The sequence below is a fragment of the Diabrotica undecimpunctata genome, chromosome 1 (assembly GCF_040954645.1).
Source record: "Diabrotica undecimpunctata isolate CICGRU chromosome 1, icDiaUnde3, whole genome shotgun sequence".
NCBI classification, from domain to species: Eukaryota; Metazoa; Arthropoda; class Insecta; order Coleoptera; family Chrysomelidae; genus Diabrotica; species Diabrotica undecimpunctata.
In genome coordinates, this window is record NC_092803.1 from 75,937,075 (window position 1) to 75,960,138 (window position 23,064).

At 33.4% G+C, this 23,064-nt stretch overlaps 2 protein-coding genes across 3 annotated transcripts in view; both read left to right on the plus strand.

Moving 5' to 3' along the window:
- The first annotated feature begins 168 nt into the window (after positions 1-168).
- Positions 169-724, plus strand: LOC140432342 (uncharacterized). Its single transcript, XM_072520181.1, has 2 exons — positions 169-297; positions 355-724. Exons 1-2 carry the CDS (start codon positions 263-265, stop codon positions 722-724), a joined length of 405 nt encoding a protein of 134 aa, XP_072376282.1. The 5' UTR covers positions 169-262.
- A 10,680-nt stretch (positions 725-11,404) lies between these two features.
- Positions 11,405-23,064, plus strand: part of LOC140450752 (odorant receptor 10-like) — a 72,472-nt gene continuing 60,812 nt past the window's right edge. Inside the window, exon 1 of one of the 2 annotated variants that reach the window (XM_072544426.1) lies at positions 11,405-11,622. In XM_072544426.1, coding sequence (XP_072400527.1) covers positions 11,454-11,622 — 169 coding nt within the window. In that variant the 5' untranslated portion in view covers positions 11,405-11,453. Of the gene's footprint in view, positions 11,623-19,208; positions 19,310-23,064 lie in introns of those variants that run through there. The other variant, XM_072544431.1, reaches the window with a different exon arrangement.

Sequence of the window (23,064 nt, forward strand, 5' to 3'; positions counted from 1 at the left end):
ATAGAAATACAGTAAATGTTTTATATAAAGGAAATATTTACAAAAAACACATTTACGTAACTTATTTCTAAAGATATCACGTTCAGCATTCATTGTTCCCAAAATGGGAACGTTGGCAACAGCGAAACACTGTTATTCAAGGTTCCCTAGAGAATTACCGCGCGTAATTGTAACGGCTTGGATTAGTCGTCACGACGTTACGACGAAGAAAACACGTGGTGTTTATAATAATTTTGAGTTTTAGTTTTATTTCAGTGAAAAAATGGATATATCTTTGGATCCAAAAAGTTTTTATGGGTAAGTTGGTGGCAACAAAAAAAAGCATAATACTTAGATATATTTTTATACACTTAGATCATCTATACGAAGGCATAGATTTCTAATACATGCACTCGACGATGTGGAAGCTTCAACGTCCGCAGAACCAGTGGATATTGTTATTCTTCCACCTGATTCAGCTGATCAAGGTACTGAAAGCGACGAGGATACTATTGACGATCAGGTGTTAGATATTCCTGATATACCAGACGAAGTACCCGGTGAAGTAGAAATTCACGCTTATGAATCTTCCGACGAAGATAAGGAAGAAAATGTATCGGTTCAACGTAAATGGAAAAAGAGTGAGAAGGTTGGAATTCAAGCTCAAGCTTCCACACCACCAAGAGTAGGCGATGAACACTTGGGCAAATCTGAGTTCGAAATTTTTTCAATTTATTCGTCATAATACCGAACTCTACGCTCATAGAGATAAAAATATTCACAACTTTACTGTTTCTGAGGAAGAACTTCGTCAGTTTTTGGGGTTACTTTTGATAAGCGGATATCACCATGTTCCTTCTGAGGATGATTACTGGTCTACTGCAGATGACATGCAGGCTCCAATTTTTTCGAAAATAATGAGTCGGCAAAGGTTCCGACTTATAAAACGTTATCTTCATATTTGTGATAATGCCAACCTTCCAGTTGGTAATAAAGTTGCAAAAGTTGCAGAATTATATGATATGCTGAAACAAAACTTCAAAAAATTTGGAGTTTTCCATGAAAATCTCAGCATAGATGAATCGATGATTCCGTATCATGGGCATCACTCGGCTAAGATGTTCATAAAAAATAAACAAATACGATTCGGTTTCAAAATATGGATGTTATGCGGACAAGATGGATTCCCCTATAATTTAGAGATATACTGCGGTAAAACAATAGATTGAAAGATGCCTTTAGGTTCCCACGTTGTAAATAAAATGTTAGAAGTAATTGAGAACCCCAACAACCATAATGTATTTTTTGACAATTTCTTCACCAGTTATTCACTATTGTCAAGCTTGTGTGATAGAGGTATTCGGGCATGTGGAACTGTGCGTGAGAACAGAATAAATAAATGTCCATTGGTATCATCAAAAACAATAAAGAAGCAAGATCGGGGAACATTTGATTACAAATCCGATGGTACAGTTATTTGCGTCAAGTGGAATGACAACGCTGCAGTTACAATAGCAAGCAATCATTTCTCCATCAGTCCGCTCCAAAATGCGACAAGAAGAGTAAAATCTGAAAATAGAAAAGAAGTTCCACAACCAAATTTGATCAAGAAGTACAATTTTGGAATGGGTGGTGTCGACCTTTGCGATAGAATGTGTGCTAGTTATCGTCCAAGATTAAGATCAAAAAAATGGTGGTGGAATTTATTTTCTCACTCCTTAAATTTAGCGGTGGTAGCAGCATTCCGTTTCTACCAACACGTAAATCCTGAAAGTACTATAACTCATTTGGATTTTCGAAGAAATGTTGCTATGGCGCTAATCAAAGTTGGAGCAAGCTCAAGAAAAAGAAAAGGTGGTCCAACTTGTCCAGTTCTTAGAGATATACGATTTGATGGAATAAATCATATTTCTAAAAGTACATCACAAGGTAGATGTACTGTATGCCAAAGAAACACACGCTTAGAGTGTACTAAATGTGAAAAGCGTCTACATAAAAATTTTTGTTTTGATAAATATCACTCACCTTGCTAACATATTATTTGTAACATTAGATTTATAGTTTTATTTTAAATTTTGTTAGTTTTGTTATAATATATGGAATAAAATATGTTTTTACTGCAATGATATTACTTTGTTATATGTTGTGACTTATAGATGCCAACGTTCCCATTTTGGGAACATGGTTTTTTTCTCAAAAACAGCATTTTATTTTTTTTTTCACAAAACAAAATTATAAAAGATATCCCAATAACATCTTTTTTATGGATAGTTGAAATTTGTTTACAGTTTTTAATGATTCGGCGTTTAAAGGGTTAAAGACATTTTGTATTTAAAAAATATACAAATACCAACTCTTAAAATAGTAATATCTAATAACTAATGCTTTATTCACTAGATACAATTATTTTCGAATAGGTTATCAGAAAAATGACTATTTAGCTCTACTTAATAGCATAATAATTTATCTGTATATTACTTTAGTGATTTAATTACTTCAAAGTATCATAAGTATTAAAATCGAAAACTTTAAACTAGTCATAAATAAATATATTTTTTCCAGTAACCACTACATAATGGTAATTATTTAGCTTATACGTATACAGGTGTATCTCGCACATCCTGCACACCGCATGAAATATTATAGAAGGGGTATCGCACTATCGCCTTCATCATTTCTATTGCTATTCGATTGGCATATTCTTATAAATGCTGTATTCAGAATCGCTGTTATTTTATTTTTCCATAACAGTTGCTAACTGCGATTTTCAAATAGCAGCTATAAAATCGCCGTTTGCGATAAACTATTTATCCATTGATTTGCAATAGAACGGGTAGTGAAAAAGAGGTCTCTTAGAGCCATCAACTTTTTCGACGATCTTAACGCTCTATTTTTCTTCAGCGCCGTCCTGTGCCCCCTATCTTCGTGATTGGTTTTCTTTACGCCAATGAAATGAAACCAGACTTCCTACCGCTAACCGGGCCGGACTATAGAATTTCGGCCGGATCAGGACCTTCTTCTTCTTCCTATGCCGTCCCCATTACCGGAGGTTGGCGACCACATTTTTAAAAGCTTCTCTGTCTTTTGCAACGTGGAATAATTCGTCTACAGTCATGTTTGTCCAGTCTCGAATATTTCGCAGCCATGACTTCCTCTTTCTACCTATTCCCTTTTTGCCATCGACTCTACCCTGCATGATGACCTGCAGAAGGCTATATTTATTATTTCTTAGTATGTGTCCAAGGTATGCAGTCTTGCGTACTTTTATCGTTCTCAACAATTTTTTGTCTCGACCAATCCTTCTCAGCACTTCCTCATTGGTGACCCTGGCAGTCCTACCTATAAAGAATTATTGTAACACTTAAAGGTCGGTATACATATACGAGCCAAACGGTATGCATACGGTATGCGAACACTATATTCGTTAATGTGTCCGGCAGAAAAAACCGCTTGCGTACTGTTTCATCGTGACTCGTCGCGAACCAAATTGTTGCGGTTTATTTCACGACTTCAAAGGAAGCTCGTCTTTCAGTTTGGACGGCGCTTACTAGAGGCAGCGAACATTTTTATTGTGTCATCAAATCGACATTGTGTGAATGACGTGTTCCTGTTCCTTCCTAGAGAGACGTGAGAAAACAGTAAACTGATTATTGTACATATTTTTATTTTTGTTAAACAAGCAAAAACAGGAACATAAATCAGTACCCAAATTATAAATAAAATGAATCATTTCGCACATGTGTGTTCGTTGTCGGTTTGTCGCTTTCCATGGATCGAGATAAGTATGCGATCAGTACGATGTAGAATATTTTTCAAGGATCTGTACGCGTACGGTACTTATACCGTTCGGCTCGCATATGTGTACCCACCTTAATGTTTGTTTGCAATTGCTATATATTTAAACTTCAGATATACTGAAATTTTATACTTTAGCTTTTTAATTTCATTATGTATGCAAATTTTGCAGATCTATAGCTATATCAAAATATTTATCAAACTGGCAGCGACAGTGCAGCGATTTTAATTCATTCTGTTGGTTCGCTTGCAGTAAACAAAGGAATTCCGACCTATTTCGTTTTTCATTTTACTCGCGATTTTTATTTTCAGTAATGGGTTGTGTTTTGCAACACTGACTGTACTGAAATTGGCGGTATAAATAATTTAAGCAGTAATCAATGGGACCCGTTGTAATATGTGAGTTAAATTACTTAGTAACGAAACTTATACGCAGCACAAATTTAGTTATTTTCTAAGTGATTGCAACAAATGCGTGTTTTTTCCAATAAAATAGAACAGTTATACGGCGTTGGAACTATGAAAGAAACTCTCATTGCTGGAATCAATAAAAGGTTTTCCGATGAGGAGTACAAGGATTGTTTTTCGGTATCTACTATTTTAGATCCCAGTCATAAAACCTTTTTATTTGTCAAGTAATACTATAGTTGAAGCTATGAAGCTATTAAAATCAAAGTTGAGAAAAAAATCCATGAGTCTAAATCTAAAAAACAAGTAGATAATAGGAAGAGCGTGGTTATTATTAGCGAAGATGAGCATGAAATACCTTTAACTGGTAGACAAAACTTTGTGACACCTTGAACATCTACATCCATTATGAAATATTCGAAAGCCAACATACTCAAGTTGAGTTTACTTATACTTGAAGTTTACTCTGAAATGCTGATTAATTATAATAAATAAGACCCAATTGAGTGATGGAACAGACACTTTGGAACATTGGATGCCCTAAATAATTTGGTTAAGCAGTTATATCAAACCCAGCATGTAGGAGTTACCTACTTAGATACGCCCATGCCCTAAATTAAAATGTAAGAGGTCGTTGTTGATGTCAACTGTGGCTCAGTAACAAGAGAAATCAGCTTGCCAGTTGGGATCAAGACTCTATAGTGCGTAGTAGCTTTCCATATCTCTGGTGGCGAATTTGGGATAAATTTGAAAAGTGAGGGTCTTTTACATATCTCGAAATTTTAGTTACTACCATCATTAAATATTAAAGCAATTCGAAACAAGCAAGAAACTTAAATAACAATAAATTATATATCAAACCACGTCATAATGACAATCGCTTTAAAGTTCTAACGCTACGCACCCCGTCTCAGGTAAGCAATCTTAATTATTTATTTTATAAAATTGGTTCTTTTAGTATCCATATATATATATATATATATATATATATATATATATATATATATATATATATATATGTAAATACTTTTTTCTTTTTGGGTGTGGTAGTCAATAAAAAATAGAGCTTTGCTAAGGCGTACTATTTATTCTGAATCCAAGCTTTCGGTGGTTTTTTGCCACCTTTATCAAGGTCTACAAAGAAAATTACTATGTTGTAACAAACTGAATGGTGCCAAAAAAGGCTGTAAGAAACTATAAAAAACTTACCCGAATGTAAGCTCCTCCTCGCATGTGAATTGCAAGTGTGGGTAGGATCTTTGCCTTTCCTTGACATGAGTTTGCATAGATGTGAGGATAATGTTGTGAAAACACAATGGTATAGAAAACCCATATGTAGCAATAGATTCATAAGCTACCACTCCTACCACCCCCCGAGGATGAAAACTAATTTAGTCCTAGCGATGAAAGAACGTGTCAAAAGGTTGTCTCATCCGGATTATCTCCAACATGATCTCAACCTCTTACGCAATATTTTTGTTGAAAATTCATATCCTCTAAGACTGATAAATAAATTAATTTTTAATGTCCCCTTTGTTAATAGAAACAACATACTTACTATGTCACAATCAGTGCCCTCAGCACAAAATATTTCTGCTCCAACAAGTGTGTATTTTTATGCCCTTCCATATATTCCGAAACTAACCGTTGAACTCACTAAGATTTTTAAAGACTTTAAGAATATCAAAATAGCTAACAAGAACATCAAAACCATACGTCAGCTGTATAGCAAAATAAAACAACCCCTAACCACTCTAGAGACTACAGATGTTGTTTATTGCATTCAATGTACGTGAAACTGGAAGGAATCTGTCTAGCCGTATTATTTCTCATAAGAGTGATTGTAGATTAAACAAACCTACTTGTGCTTTGGCAGAGCATACTATCGATCTAGACCATAAGATAGATTTCAACAATGTAAAAATATTAGCCAGAGAGAAAAATAAATTCAAGAGAACTTTCTTAGAGATGGTACATATCAGCAAGAGTGATAATAACAATCTTAATAAGAGATCTGAGATCCAGAATCTTAGCAAAATTTACAATTTTATATTGACTTTTGACTGAGCTATTTTGCATCTCAGAGTTTTCTTTGGTTCTTTCCTTTTTTTGAAATTTCATTATTAATTGAATATTTACGATCAAACTGCAATTACTAATTCAGTTTTGTTTTGTTTTGAGTTGTTTTTTCTAAACCTATTTACTAAATACTATTTTCTTTCGATTGCTTATGTTATAATTTACATTTTTAATTTCCCGCTTAATTTCAAGTTGGTAATACAGTTGGCAGTACTAAAAATTCACTAACAGTATTCTGTTAGACGTTATTTTCAAAGTTGTTTTTTGTATTTTCTCCAAACTATTTAAACAATAATTATCCACTCACTTTCTCTTTCTGCTCGTGAAATGTGACTGAAATCAAGCCTGCAACGACGACTGTTTCAACATGTCGTCCTTCATTTTGTTTTTAACTTTTAACGTTTTTAGTAATTTTTAAAGTGTTTTTTAACAGTAACATTTTTAAGTTTAGTTGCAACCTCAGTTTTATCATGTTATTTAACGTTGTTGTTTATGCCACGAATCTTACATTCGGGTAAGTTTTTTATAGTTTTTTACAGCCTTTTTTGGCACCATTCAGTTTGTTACAACATAGTAATTTTCTTTGTAGACCTTGATAAAGGTGGCAAAAAACCACCGAAAGCTTGGATTCAGAATAAATAGTACGCCTTAGCAAAGCTCTATTTTTTATTGACTACCACACCCAAAAAGAAAAAAGTATTTACATATATTTTTTCCAAACTAGTCAAAAAACTTTGGACTACTTATATATATATATATATATATATATATATATATATATATATATATATATATATATATATATATATATATATATATCGTTACTCATTTTGTAAGAAACAAAATAGAATCAAATTTTTTATGTCATAATTTCATAATTATGGCCTTCATTTGTATTGTAACATGCGTCATTCCTCATTAGGTTTTTATTCGTTTTTTTCCAATACGGTAAAAAGTCATAGTTGCGTAGACCATTTGTCGTACGATATTATGTGAAATATGTACTGTTATAACCATTCTTAGAAACAATTGGAATTTTCTTGATGTTATTTTGTAGATTCGTCACCAGCCAACCATCCAGAGTATATTTACATTTATCCATCCACTCATTTGGAGAAATCAGTCTTATTCCAATCAGCCTTTCATCGTCGTGGGTTTTTGTAGAGCCAAGAGGGTCAAACCCTATGTGGATCTATTATCTGTGGAACTAGCTGTTGAAACAGATAAGCTTTTATCAATTTTACATTCATGTAAATCCCTGTAAGTCGTTTTAAATCTCTAAATTATCGATACTTGGTTTGATTTACAATCAGTGTAAACTGTTTATATGCATATAACCAAGTAAACTTACTAGTTTTTTTTTTTATAAATAGGGAAGGGGTTTTTAAAGTTTATTTAGATTGTTCATTAAGGCAGGGGAAGATTTAATGCCGTTTTTTTTAAATAGGTTTTTATAAGGAGTCTCTGATCCGACCTATATACAATAATTGGTATTTATAATATGGTAATATATTAATTGGTATTTAATTGCTATTCAGACACATATTGTAACCTCGGAAAACTTTTTTGGATGCTGCTAGAAAGGTCACCAATGGAGACACTGCGGACGGCAGCCAGATAGTTGGTGGAGAGCGAGTCGTGGGTTCGAAACTAGCTTTTGGAACCGGAAATGGGTCCAACGGACGAAATAAGTAAAGGTAGAACAAGATAATAGATATTAGAATAGATATAGAAATAAACAAAAAGATAGACGGGTAAAATTACCAAAAATAAGATAAGATAGAAACAGGGCGCCACTTAACTTTTGGGGTTCAAGGAGAAAATTAAAAAACCTTGGAAAAGAAAAGAGGTAAGGAAAAATATTTAGGTTCTGAGACCAAATCCAAGGAAAGATATCGACAGTTAATTATTAAATAAATTCGGTCGACACACTATATAAACAAATAATAAATATATTAGGTGGACTCCGTCCACCTACTTACCTACAAAACTTAATCAGCCTGATCTTTCTTCTGGTCGAAGTTAAAATAATAATTTAATATAAACAAACATTCAAAGATATTGTTATATCAGGAAAAGGAATGTTATATTGTTATGTTAGGAGTCGAGAAATAAAATTCATTGGTAAAACAAAAAAATATATTTAACACCACTATGATATAGGCAGCTGAATGTACACACATGTAAAAAAATGCACTGTAAATTGATTCCTCTGAGCTAAGGCATTCTTTATTAGTACATTCAATAACTTTACTCTCAATTCTTCTTCTTGTAAATTCTTATTCCTAAATTACAATACCCCAGAGTATTAGGGTTTCAATCAACTAGTGTTTGTTCAGATAGAATATTTTCAGAAATTAATAAGATATGTGTTGATAATAGGAGTAGGTTAACTTCTGAAAATACAAAAAAGTTCTTATTCATTCATTAATAACAATCCTAATAAAATAAATTAAGAATTTTAGTTTTTATTTTATATTTTTTATGATATATTTTTAAGATATATAAACATATATATCTTACTAGTCTTAATTCTCTTGTTCCTTATGTTTGTTTTTTCAATGTTACTTAATTTTACCGTTTATTTTTAGAAAATATATTCATTTTATTAAAAAAAATTTTTGTTTTGTAAAATGAATTTAATTTTGTTAAATTAAAATTTTTCTCTCTGGAATCTCCGGAATTCCGGTACTTCCATAATATTAACACAGTACCTACACTTCTGTGAACCGTATTCGCAATTTCTTAAAAAGAAAGTCCTGCTTCTCTTGGGCCAATTATCCACCCCGTATCTAGCTCGCCGAGTTGATGAAAATTTACGCATCTTCGTACTCTAGGCACCGTAAACGGCTTTTAAAACACCGCTCTGTAATACTGATCAAAACAAGTTTTGATAAAAACAAGTTTTGATCAGTATTAAAAAATGTTTAGTGGTTAGCAAATTTACAAAAAAAAATTAATAAAAATAGGTAAAATTACAAAAAAACCCACATTAGGGTGTTTTCTTATAAAGAGAACAATTACAGCAATTATGCCAATATTATATGTCTGTGATTATTAATATGACTAAGAATTGATTAAAGCAGACTGTGTTAAGTTCTATAAGAGACACTCACTCATAATTGTTTATTTAGGTGCTGGCTTAATTTTAATATGAAAATAAGTTATATGTAAATTTATCAATTAATATAAATACTATGTGTGTATGCAATCAAATTACGGTACCTGTGATGTTGATGTATACTTCTTCTTCTTCCTCAGTGCACTGGGCTGATTCGGGAACAGAAATCTTCTCAAAAGGGTCGCGTGGTCACGGTTACACAAAATACTGGAGTGTTTAGCGCGCCGATTTATACAGGACTATATCTAAACTAAGATTGAAAATGCGTGTCGTCCCGTAGCTTGCTCCCTTAAGACTAGGGGGGGACTGTACAGGTCCGTATTGATTTACGATGACAAGACATACACACACGTTAAGTAAAGAATTAAAATATAAAAATAAAATAATAAAAATTATTAATAAAAACTGAGAATATGGAGGGAGAGAATGTGGAGGGACGTAACACAGACAAAGTAAAACCAATAAAATGGCATGAGATAATCTAATGAATTGAAATAAAATAGTAAATAACTAAAAATACTACTTACATGCCGGTACAAGAATTATTAATTAGTGATTTGTATAACAGAGTTCAAACTATCCTGGATTGATGGTGATGGGTAATCATCGGTTCTATTGTAACTGTCTGATAATTAGATGGGAAGTTCTTTAGGGGAGAGATATTAATAAGTGAAATAGGATGAAGGTATTGCGTAATTGTTTGTTATAAAAAAAGTGAGTTTTATATTATTTAAAGTTATTTACATTTATTCAATAGGTATATTTTAGAAATGTGTGTTAATTTATTAAATTGTTTAATAAAATGATAGCTTTATGACAATAAATGAAGGTGGGTGTGCAATAACTCTAAATTGTAATTATCAGATTACGATAGATTGATTTGGTCTCTGTTTTTGCAGAAAATTGTGATGTCAAATATATTAAAATAAAAAAAATAAAGACAATCAAAGATACTTAGGGACAAACAGAACACAATCAAAAAGACAAAACAGACATTTATTTAAAAATGGGTGCACTTAATGTTACTACATCACTTGTTAGGAGAGTAACTGGCAAAAAAGTTAGTTTTTTTGTTGTGTACTATATTTTTAAGAGATAAATTTGAAAAGCCATTGTAGCTAACTTTCACCATCAATCCAGGATAGTTTGAACTATGTTATACAAATCACTAATTTATAATTCTTGTACCGGCATGTAAGTAGTATTTTTAGTTATTTACTATTTTATTTCAATTCATTAGATTATCTCATGCCATTTTATTGGTTTTACTTGGTCTGCTTTAATCAATTTTTATTCACATTAATAATCACTGACATATAATATTGGCATAATTGCTGTAATTTTTCTCTTTATAAGACAACACCCTAATGTGGGTTTTTTTGTAATTTCAGCATTTAATATACCAGGTACCGTTAGACCTGAAGATGCATAGCAAATTGTAGTATGCGAAACCAGTCGTTGGTGGTATAATTAAATTGATTGTGAGTAAGTCTTTATTTCTTTTTACCTATTTGACATGAACTAACACAGGCAACATATTCATGATTTTAATAAAAATAATTTATAATTTGTGTTCGGATTTCTGTCACTTAGTATTTAATGACTCTAACCCATCGTCAATCTTTTGGAAGTCTAAGAAGAAACTTATTTTGAAAGAGTAAATGTGAGAAGTTATATAAAGTTCAAAATGGTATTTTTGTATAATATTTACTATTCTAATATTCTCCTCCAAAATTCACGTTATCCATGTTTAAAAATCAATTATTTCACAAATTACTCTTTCAATTTTTTTAGTGCAATTACATATTTTATATTATTCCTTAACAATTATTTGGAATATAAAACTTCTGTAAAGTTTTGTGTTATTGGTAATAAGCCTAATAACACGTAATGACTTAATAATAAAATTTGGTGAAAAATACTTCTAATAACACTAAATTTAGAAAATTGGACTATTATTTTGCGTATAAAACAACAAAATTTAGTATTTTATTTTCACTGTCCTAAAAATATTTCCACAATGGCTACTAAAAATGTGCTGTTGGATTTTAAGAAATTTTATTTAAGAGATATGAGATTGCTGAATAATCTTGGCGTGTATGTACCAGTAGAAAAAAGTAAATATCCTAAGCTTTTTGCATTTTATTGCTTCATGGTATTTTTCTTTTTTATGGGTTTACTTAATGGAGCTCAGTACTTGTACACTTTTATCAACGCACAAAGTATTCGCGATTTTGCAGGTAAGATATTATTTTTTTAATTTTATTTTTTTATTTTAAAAACTTGGAACTAGATAAAAGTAGTGTTTTAAATAAAATAAACTCCTGGATAAAAATTAAAGCTTCATTTTTTACTGTAACTTGTTTTACGTTTTTTTTTTCACTCATTAAATATACGAACGAGTATTATTGTACAAGAAGCTTATTAGACCAGCTCCGATCGGGTTGGAGTTGGTTGTAGAGACCAGAAAGTTGTTTATAACTAACATTTAATTACTTTTAAGTTGGAAAAGTTGTTGAAATATTAGGAAAAATTTAAGAGCAAAAAATGGACAAACCCTATTTTTCAATATTTTATCCCCAATATCTCGGAAAGTATCATATCTACGACAAATGGATATAGGTAAAATTATTTTGCAATTAAATTTCCTATCAAAAATGTCCCAAAATTTGTTATACAAAATTTAAGCATAAAAATGTGATCTTTTTGTTATTTTTGCATAATTATTGTGCAAACAAGAGTAAAGACAATCAATCAGATTTCAAACCAACTTTGAAATATTAAAATCGGGTAATTAGATGATCCTGAGAAATTTTTAAAGAGGTTATTGGTTTATTATTTACTGAAATTGGTTTGTACGACAAAGTGACACAGGTGTTAATATATTAAATCATTCGTCACACCTAGATACTAAATGTAATATATGATCTCACAGGTAAGATTATTCATCACACCCCATACTTACTTGTAAGGGATTAAATAGAATGAATTTAATAGGGCTATTTCAAAAGCCTGAAAGAGTCATTTATACACTTGTTTCATTTAGACAAAGACACCAATCGCTAATGAGGAAGCAGAATACATACATTAAAAGAATTAAAGCACTTCTTCTTCTTCTTCTTGTGCCACTCCTATCGGAGATTGGAAATCATCAAGGCTATCCTGACCTTGTTTACAGCTGACCTAAAGAGTTCATTAGTGGTACAGCCAAACCACTATCTCAAATTACGCAACCATGACATTTTTCTACGGCCTGGATTTCGTTTTCCTTCTATTTTTCCTTGCATTATATTTTGAAATAATTCATATTTATGTCCTCTCATCAGGTGACCCAAATATTCGAGTTTTCTTCGTTTGCTTGTTGACAGAATTTCTGGGTCTTTTCCTATCCTTCGGATTACTTCAAAGTTTGTGACTCTTTCAACCCAACTTATCTTCAGCATTCGAGGGTAGCACCACATCTCGAAACTTTCAATATTTTTTTATGTTGTTGTGTTTGAGAGTCAAGACATCTACACCGTATAATAGCGTGTTAAATACGTAGCCCCTTAGCATTTTTAATCGTAGAGGGATGCTTATATCTCTGTTGCAGAAGAATTTCTTCATCTTTATGAAGGTGACCCTGGCAATTTCGAGACTTCTTTTTATTTCATTGTTTTGGTCTCCAGTTTCATTTATTGAAGTCCCCAAGTATTTGTAACTTGATACTTTTTCAATTTGAATGCCGTTTATACTAATGTGTGCTAGTTGTGCCATCTCCTTACTGAAGAGCATATACTTGATTTTTTTGATATTGATATTTATGCCATAATTGTTGCAGGCAATATTTATACAGGGTGAGTCATAACTATTGGGACATATACTAAGGACAGGTTATTTGGACCAAAATATGGCTATTGGGCCAAATATGCCCTAATAAAATGTTGCTGAGAAAAAAGATACAGGGTGTTAAAGTTAATTTTTGTTTTTCGTTTTTTGCTAATAGTTTCCCTGTATATTTATAAATTGGTAGGAAATTGGCACAGAGGCATAATCTTAGACAAGAAATAATATTTTATTTACAATTCCACTATCAAATACCAAACAAATAAACAAAGTTGCAACTAATGTAAGGTTTCCGTTTTGACGATAAATCAAAACTGAACACACTTTAACTCAAAAAGAAGTCACAAAAACTCAAACTAAATGTTCTACATGGTCTCCTTCGATTTCTATGCCTTTTCTAATTCTTTTTATAAAGGATTTTCGGACGTTAAAAAAATATTATTCTGTCCCCTTATAAGATTAGCTGTATTTTGAATGTATCTCCAAAGTTCGTCTCGTGTATTAATTTCATTGGCATAAATCAAGGACTTCATATGTCCCCAAAAATAAAAATCTAGCGGGTTGTACTCAGGACTTCTTGGTGGCCATTGAAAATCACTGCCTCTGCCAATCCATCGTTGAGTTATTAAGATGATTTCTAACAGCTAATGAAAAATGGGGTTGCGCTCCATCCTGCATAAACCACATTTTTCTTCTTACATCCAGTGACAGATCATCTAAAATATCACTAAGAGTATTTTTCAAAAATAATAAATAAGAATCTCCATTTAAATTCGGAGGAAGAACATAAAGTTGAAGACATGGACGTTGAAAATATCTTCCATTAACAAGTTGGAAGCCTTCGAAATGTGGACCTTGCGAAGAATGTTCCGCATACCATGGACAGATAGGGTGAGAAACGAGGTAGTCCTAAGAAGAGCAAATACTGAGAGAGAATTGCTCAGCTTGATCAAGGCACGAAAGATTGGATACCTGGGCCACATCCTGAGAGGGGAAAAATACGCAATCCCTCAACTAATTATCCAAGGAAAGATTGAGGGCAAGAGAGGAGTAGGTCGCAAACAAATGTCGTGGCTGCGAAATATAAAGAACTGGACAGGCGTAACTAACACTGACGAACTTTTGCATGCCGCAAGAGACAGACGTCTGACCTTAAGATAATTCGCCAACGCACTATAGGTGCACGGCACCATAAGAAGAAGAAGGAAGAACATAAGGCCCTAGTAGTTGGTCGCCTATAATGCCACACCAAATATTCAATTTAAACTCATGCTGAAAATGTCTAGCTTTAATAGGATGCGGGTTTTCTTCTTCCCAATAATGACTATTTCGCCAATTAAAAACTCCTCGTCTGGTAAAAGTTGCTTCGTCAGTGAACATAATATTCTTAATAAAGTGTCTGTCATTGCGATGTTTATTCAGAATACGTCAGCAAAACTGTAACCGTCGTGGAAGATCTGTTGGAAGTAAATTTTGAACAGGAGTGAAGTGATAAGGATGGAGGTTCTCTTTTTTTAGAATTTTAACAATAGACGACTTACTTACTCCTGTTGCTGCCAATAGATGTGAACTTATTTCAGGATTTTCATCTACTTGAACCAAAAGTTCATCTTCTTGATTAGGTGTGATTTGTTTCGGTCGACCACCCCGATTTTTAGTGTGAAATAACCCAGTTTCACCTAAACTACGATATAATCTTGCAAAAGTTTTGTAATTTGGTTGCCTTCTGTTTGCGTATAACATTCATAAAGTAATGATTACTTTTAAAAAATGCAACATTATACTACACTGTTACATCAAAAATAATTTACTCTGAACAAATGACATTTACCAAAAACAATTATCTGACAGTCCAAAGCATACTTTTCATAAATGAAATAATATTTGAAATCCTTTTTTAAGACTCTAAGCAGTTCGATTGCGTTTTTATCGAAAACGGTTGAAATTATCATGTTTAAACAAGAGTACCAATTTTACGTAAAAATGATGTTTACGTCATATTTTCTAATAAAAATTACTAAAAAGTTTCATCAGAAAAAGTTTAGACTCAATTTGATCATTAGGAATGATGCACGTGGCGCCCTCTATGACAAAACGTAAAATTGTAAATAAAATACTATTTCTTGTCTAAGATATTGCCTCTGTGCAAATTTTGATAGTAATTTATAAATATACAGGGAAACTATTAGCAAAAAACGAAAAACAAAAATTAACTTTAACACCCTGTATCTTTTTTCTCAGCAACATTTTACTAAGGCATATTTGGCCCAATAGCCATATTTTGGTCCAAATAACCTGTCCTTAGTCTATGTCCCAATAGTTATGATTCACCCTGTATTTGTAAGTAATCGTTGTAATTCTTCTACTGTTCTTGCAACTAGTACAGTGTCGTTTGCTTGCAAAAGGGTTTCCTGGCAGATGCTTTCAGTATAAACTGTCGTACTCCTCGACGTATTTCTATTGCTTGTGATGTCTCATTTTCTATTTTGATGTTAGCTTTCTGATTCCAATAGAGATTGAGAATTATTCGCAGATCTTTATTATCTATATCCTTTCTTTCAAGAATGTCTTTTAGCTTATCATGGCGTACTCTGTCAAACGCTTTTTCAAAATTGATTAAGCATGCTTGTACTTCCTGATTAACGTCTAGGCAACTTTATGTAAAAACATTTAAACCGGAGAGAGCTTCTCGAGTACCTAGTCTCTTTCTGAACCCCATCTGTGTATCACTAATATCTGAATCCAACTTTTGATAAACTCGGTTGTTGATGACTTTTAGAAATATCTTTAGTAAATGGCTCATTCTATCTATACAGCCCTTGCTGTCCAATTTTGGACATAGGCCTCCTCTTTTTTCTTCCACGTCTCTCTATTGTAGACAGCTTGTATCCACTTCGGGCCTGCGTGTTTATACGGTCTCCAGTGTATAATCATCTTATTCCATCTGTCGTCTTTCTGTCTTATGGTATGTACAGCGAACTTCCACTTAAGTTTTGCTATCTGCGTTTACATCGGTCACTTTTGTTTTGTAGCGGATCCAAGTATTTCTTTACTTGTCAGATAGCCTGATGTTAAGCATTTGCCTTTCCATGGCTCTTTGGGTCTTTGCTATTTTTTTCATGTTTTTCTTTGTAAACGTGCAAGTTTGAGAACCGTAGATGAGAACAGAAAGTATACATTGGTTAAAGACTCTTGTTGTGAAATATTGGGGGTATTTTCCATTTTTTAGTATATAGGAAAGTTTTCCGAAGGATACCCAAGCCAACCGTATCCTTCTCTTTATTTCTCCGGTCTGATTTTCTTTATTTAATTTAACTAGTTGTCCCAAATATACATATTATTTTACTTGTTCTATAGTTATTTGTGCAATTGTAATTATTAATTCTTCTGATTGGTTGGTCATAATTTTCGATTTATTATAATTCATTTGTAGACCTATTTTTGTTGATTCGCTATTTCATTTATCATATTTTGTAATTCTTCCCTTTTAAAGATAAGGCTCATTCAAGCACATCTGTGAACTATTAGAAAATAGACAACTTCATATAGACTCTGGGGCGTACTTATAGAAGACTTATTTAGGTTATTTTCGTGCATGATTAACGATAGGTAAAAAACCTAATAAAATTATTAACATGTCAGACAATTAAATAAGATAATATAGCTCTTACCTCTTTTCATGGAGAGTAACATCATGAAACCTTTCTCTACCAGCAACCGCTAACAGACCTTCGATCTGAGGACCAGTTCACACCAGTCTTATGATAAATAATAAGGACATATTCTTACGTTCAATCCATTGTGTTCTTTCGACTTTTCTTTGACTAACGAGTCGGAATATTTGTCATTTCCATCCTCTGATGATCTGACCAAATATTTTGTTTTTTTTTTCTTTTAATTAAGTAATTCCTTCGCTGTATTCCTCATTCTAAGAACTCCCTCATTGACAGTGTGTGTTGTCCACGATAGCTTTAGAATTCCACGATAGCAGTGCAACTCAAATACTTTTACATGTTAGTTTGCATGGTTAGTGATTACAAATTTACCACTTAATTGTTTTATGAGGTTGACTCCATTTCTTACCCTGTTTAGAGTGTTCTTGATGTCAATGTTTCAGTTAAGTGTCTTTAAAATTCAACACCGAAGTAGGATACTGATGGTCTGAATAGCGCTTCTTTCCATTGAGCATAATGTAAATGACCTGGTTCAAGTTTGAACCAGTATATTTGGGATATCTGAATATAAATAATTTGGTTTTTGTTGGATTTAGAGTTACCTTTATTTATTGCACTACCTCACTATGGAGTCAAGCTATGCTTGTACCTTGTATACAAAGCGTTATCCCGTTTCCGTATGCGGAGTGTAGGGTTGTGTCATCGCATAGATGAGGGTGCTTTCGAATCTGTTGTTGGGGATGAGGAGGTTGCTGTTACAGACTGTATATCGAATAGACGCTAGTATTCAGCCTTGTGGGACTCTAGTTTACGGAGTGAAGGGTGTGAAGTATTTATCAGTGATTTTGACACGGATAGACCGAGGAGAGAGGTAACAGTAGATTATTCTCAGGAAAAAAATTGGCACTAAGGCTTGGTGTAGTTTTTAGATCAGACCTGCATGCCAAAAGCTTGCCCGAATATTGCTTTGTAGAACTCTCCATTGGTTTGTTGTAACCCTCTTTATATCATGTATTTATTCCATGTATTCTCACCACTTATCTTGCTTAGTTCCAGTTTATATGTGCTATTATTTCCACAGAATATGTAATATCTGCTTTGGCTGTTATATTGACATTTCGTGGTCAGGAATGAACCAAGTCACTATTTATCACTATTGCTAAGAAAAATTTCACAAAAATTTTAAAGTTACGATTTTTATTCCATACTTAAACCATCCTCCTCACAATTCTTCCTTCTGCGTTTATTAAGCACTGATAGTTTAAAAAGTAAACTTAGTCATTTATAAAGGTATCGATATGAGTCGGTTTACCCAGAGTTATCCCTGTTGTGAAGTTTAGTCTATTCCTGCTAGTTCCGCGGAAAGACCGTTTTCTTAAACCCGGCTAAAGAACAAAATGGAAGATAATCTTTCATTGACAGATAAAATTGTTTTGCATCGGTTACTTGGTCTTCCCATAGATCTCCTACCTGATAGTAGTTTATGTGTTGCTATTTTTTTAAATACTCTATACTTCGGACTACGGACATACCACATGGATGTGCGGGGTAACTGTCGTGGTCGTGGTAGCTATATCGATGTCAAAACAAGCCTTTATTTTCTTATGAGATCGCACATATCAACGATGTTTCACCCGTTCACCTTCGCAACCTATCATCGAGCTTTACAGCGATGTCGATGCCAGAACCAAGTAGTTTGTTTTACCTCGCGATGGAGCTGTTGATAGCGTGGTAAATTAAAAGTTTATTGGTGATTTCCAAACCACGTGAAAATTGCCGGGGATACTGATGGTATGTATCTTTTTATTCATTTCTTGTTGTAATCAGGTTGCGACGAATTTTAGTTGTTTTGTTAATGTTTGGTAATTTTATACACAAAAATGAAGAATGAGCTGATAGATTTGGTGTTTAATGTTCCCGCTTTATGGAATAAACTCCATAAACAACATCATAATAGGAATGTTCTGAAAAGGGAGTGGAAGAAAAAAATTAGAGCGACAGGTATGTATATTTAACATTAGGTATACAAAGTATTTCATTTAAGTTTTAAGTATTAAACATTGTTTCATTTTTTAACCCTTTAAGGATCAGTGGGTAGCTATATTTACCAGTGTTGCTAGATGATATTTTTCAAACTTATAAGCAATGAGTATTAGACCGTAAGCACAAACAATACTGTTTTAAAGGATTTTTGGTGGAATTAAACAAAACCCGACTAGCGTAAAGCCTACACCGACGTGAAGGTCGTTGGGCGGTAAACATAGCTATAATCGTTTATACCAGTGATCATTTGTGCAGGGTACTTTACCGGTGTTAATATCATAGTAATTTATTCTCGTTTTTCATTAGTTTATTCTTTGAAATATTGGATAATAACAAGTGTGTTAGTGTAAAATATAGTGTGAAGAACGTTTTGGCATAATAAATAGTCATCATCATCATCATCATCCAGCCTCAAGAGTCCACTGCTGAACATAGGCCTCTTCCTCATGTTTCCAACCCCGTCTATCTTGCGCCGCTCTTATCCAGTTTTTATTGAGTCTTCTTAAATCGTCAGTCCATCTTGTAGGTGGTCGACCGACGCTTCTCTTGTCTTCCCTTGGCCTCCATTCCAATAACCTCTTTGTCCATCGCCCATCTGTCATTCTGGCTATGTGTCCTGCCCATCTCCATTTTAGTCTGGCTATCTTCTCGATGATGTCAGTCACTCCGGTTCTTCTCCTGATGTCTTCGTTGGTTATTCTGTCTCGCAGAGTTATTCCTAACATGGAGCAGAGTTATTCCTATATAATAAAGTGTATATATATTTTATATGTACATGATATAAATAAATAGGTAGCCTACTTCGTATATTTTGTTTTTTTTTTAAACAGTAAAGTAACGTAAAATCTATAGAAGCTATAAAATTATTTTTTTAAAGAAAAGCTTGTATACTAGTGTTGTATTACTTTTTTCTATATAGTAAAATGGGTCGAGCTTTAAGAAATCCAGCGCCACAAGATTGTTGCTGTTTCGCAACGATATATAAACATTTATAAAATATTACCATACTTTTTGTTAGTTTTGATTCTGCTTGTAGTATATTTAAACGAGATTGCGTATACAAGGGCACAGCGGTTTTAAAGGCTTAACATTGCAAGAAGAGCCATCTGCGAGATAACAAAGACGTAAGTTTGAGACAAGAGTCGAGTTTTATCTCTCAAACCACACGGATGTGTGTATGCGTTTGGGTTGAGAGTACCTGAGAGACTTCGCATCATTCCTGTGACCGGGAGAGTCGTTAAATGCAGTTAGGGTGGAATGTCCATTATCAAATTTTTGTGGTTCCTGTACGTCGCTGAAGACATCTTTTGCGATAGCGGTTGGTGCTATCATTTTATTGGGTAAGGTACAATACACCACTTATCTTGTTGCTGCATACATTAAGTATGTTTACTTGGTATGAAGACTTCATATTTGTTTAGAACTTTATCTCAGCTGTGTCGCGATCGCGGTTGAACATTGGCAATTGAACATTTTGCATTTGTTTTGTTTTATTTACTGTTTTCTATATTTGTATTTTGTTAACACCGATTTTATTTCACGCGTGTTTTGTATTAATAAATTTATTCATTATTTGTATGCAACGCATTATCAATTTGTTTGTATAACGTTGACATCATCATCATCCAGCCTCAAGAGTCCACTGCTGAACATAGACCTCTTCCTCATGTTTCCAACCCCGTCTATCTTGCGCCGCTCTCATCCAATTTTTATTGAGTCTTCTTAAATCGTCAGTCCATCTTGTAGGTGGTTGACCGACGCTTCTCTTGTGTTCCCTTGGCCTCCATTCCAATAACCTGTATGTCCATCGCCCATCTGTCATTCTGGCTACGTGTCCTGCCCATCTCCATTTTAGTCTGGCTATCTTCTCGATGATGTCAGTCACTCCGGTTCTTCTCCTGATGTCTTCGTTGGTTATTCTGTCTCGCAGAGTTATTCCTAACATGGACCGCTCCATTCTTCTCTGCGTGACTCTCAGTTTGGTAGCTGCTGCTTTTGTTAAGGTAAGTGTTTCTGCTCCGTACGTCAAGACTGGGAGGACGCACTGATCAAATACCTTTCTCTTTAGGCATGTGGGCAGCTCACTTTTAAAAGTTTCTCTCAGTTTTCCAAATGCTGCCCACCCAAGGCCGATTCTTCTCTTCAGTTCATGAAGTTCTGGTTGTCCCTGCCAATCATAATTTCATGTCTCAGGTATTTATATCTATCTACGAGTTCTATTTCTTTCCCACCAATACTGATGTTCTGGTTGGGTACCAAATTGGTCATGATTTTTTGTTTTCGAGATATTTATATTTAAACCTACACTTTCTGTAGCCACAACGAGTTCCTGTACCATCTCTCTCGCCATACCTAGATCTTCAGCTATTATAAGTATATCATCGGCAAAACGTAAGTTGTTTAGATATTCTCCATCTATTTTTATTCCCTTTGTCATCCAATCCAAATTCTTAAAAGCATGTTCTAGCACCGTATTAAAAAGTTTAGGTGACATTGGGTCTCCTTGTCTAACCCCCCGTTCTATTTTTATGCGATTACTGTTAGTATGTAATCTGACAGTGGTTGTTGCCTGCAGGTATATTTTGTATAATAATTTAGTATATCTATAATCTAGCCTGCATTCTTTAAGCGCCTGTAATATTTTGCTTAGCTCAACTGTGTCAAAGGCTTTGTGAAAATCGATAAATATTAGAACTATAGGTTTATTGTATTCCACTGCTTTCTCTATTAGGGTTTTTATACTTTGTAGATGGTCATTTGTTCCGTAACTTTTTCGGAATCCTGCCTGTTCGTAATAAATAGTAAGTATTGTTAATTTTTAGAAGTTATTACAAACCATTTAACATTGCCAACAAACCTAACCAAATTTTTTTACAAACTTGACAATTATTTTCCATGAATAAAAAAATAAATTGAGGAATTGCATGTTGTGAGAATGTTAGTGTACCTGCTAGTCTTTCATATGAAAATTAGTTTTCTTTTGTAAGTTTTTGCAAAAAGATGTTCTGGGTAAATACTGAGATAAACCTTTTTTTTTTTCAATGAGCGAAAATACGAAGAGGCGATGGCAACCAGCTATTACTGCAAGACAACTGGAAGAGCTTCTAAATAAAGGTCCGAATGATAGCGATGATGGCATGTCGGACTATGGAGGTAATTTTGATGCAGAAGACAATATTTCATTTGTACCATCTTCAGCTAAGTGCAGCACTCGATCCAATTCAAACATAAATATTTCGTCCAGTTTAATTTCAAATATGGCTTCAATATCAAACAATCCTGAGGAGTATCAACAACCTTATTCAACTTTGGGTTTTCCAGATAGCGATGATGAAAATTCTGACGATTCAGTTTTGGATCCAGATTATCCTCCGGAAAAGATGTCTACTAACAAGACAAAAACATTTATATACTCGGAATACAAGTGGTCCAAAAAGATAGATCCAATATTAGACTATGATCTATTTCATTTTAGTGAGAATTCAAAACTTAACATTAACTTTTCAGAAGGTGCCACCCCCTTAGATTTCTTCAGTGCTCTTTTCAATGATGAAATATGTAAAAAAATTGTGTAGGAATCAAATATTTATGCAGTGCAGCTAGCAAAATCTTTAGATCTCACTGTGGAAGAACTAAAGGCTTTTTTTGGAATCATGATAATTATGGGCTTTCATACGTTACCTACGATAAAATCCTACTGGTCAACTGACAGAAACTTTTTTGTACAAAGAGTCGCAGATGTCTTTACTGTGAAAAGGTTCTTAAAAGTGTTGACGCTGTTACATATCAACAATAATTCAGAAATGTCCCTCAAAGGAGACTCTATGTTTGATAAATTATATAAAATTCGACCTCTCATAACGTATTTCAAAACAAAATTTTCTGAGGCTTACACACCATCACGAAATTTGTCAATCGACGAAAGTATGATCCCGTTCAAAGGCAGAACTAGTTTTAAGCAGTATATGCCAATGAAACCAGTGAAGAGAGGAATAAAAATATGGTCAATTGCCTGTGCAAAATCTGGTTATCTCATCGACTTCAAGATCTATCAAGGCAAAACTAACAAAGTTGTTCAAGAAACGCTTGGCGAACGAGTTATATTAGAATTAAGTTAGCAGTTTCAAAATCGTGGATATT

Coding starts and splice junctions, on each gene's coding strand:
- LOC140432342 (XM_072520181.1), top strand. CDS start 263: ATGGATATATCTTTGGATCCAAAAAGTTTTTATGG. Junction 298..354: donor GATCCAAAAAGTTTTTATGG/GTAAGTTGGTGG, acceptor TTATACACTTAG/ATCATCTATACGAAGGCATA.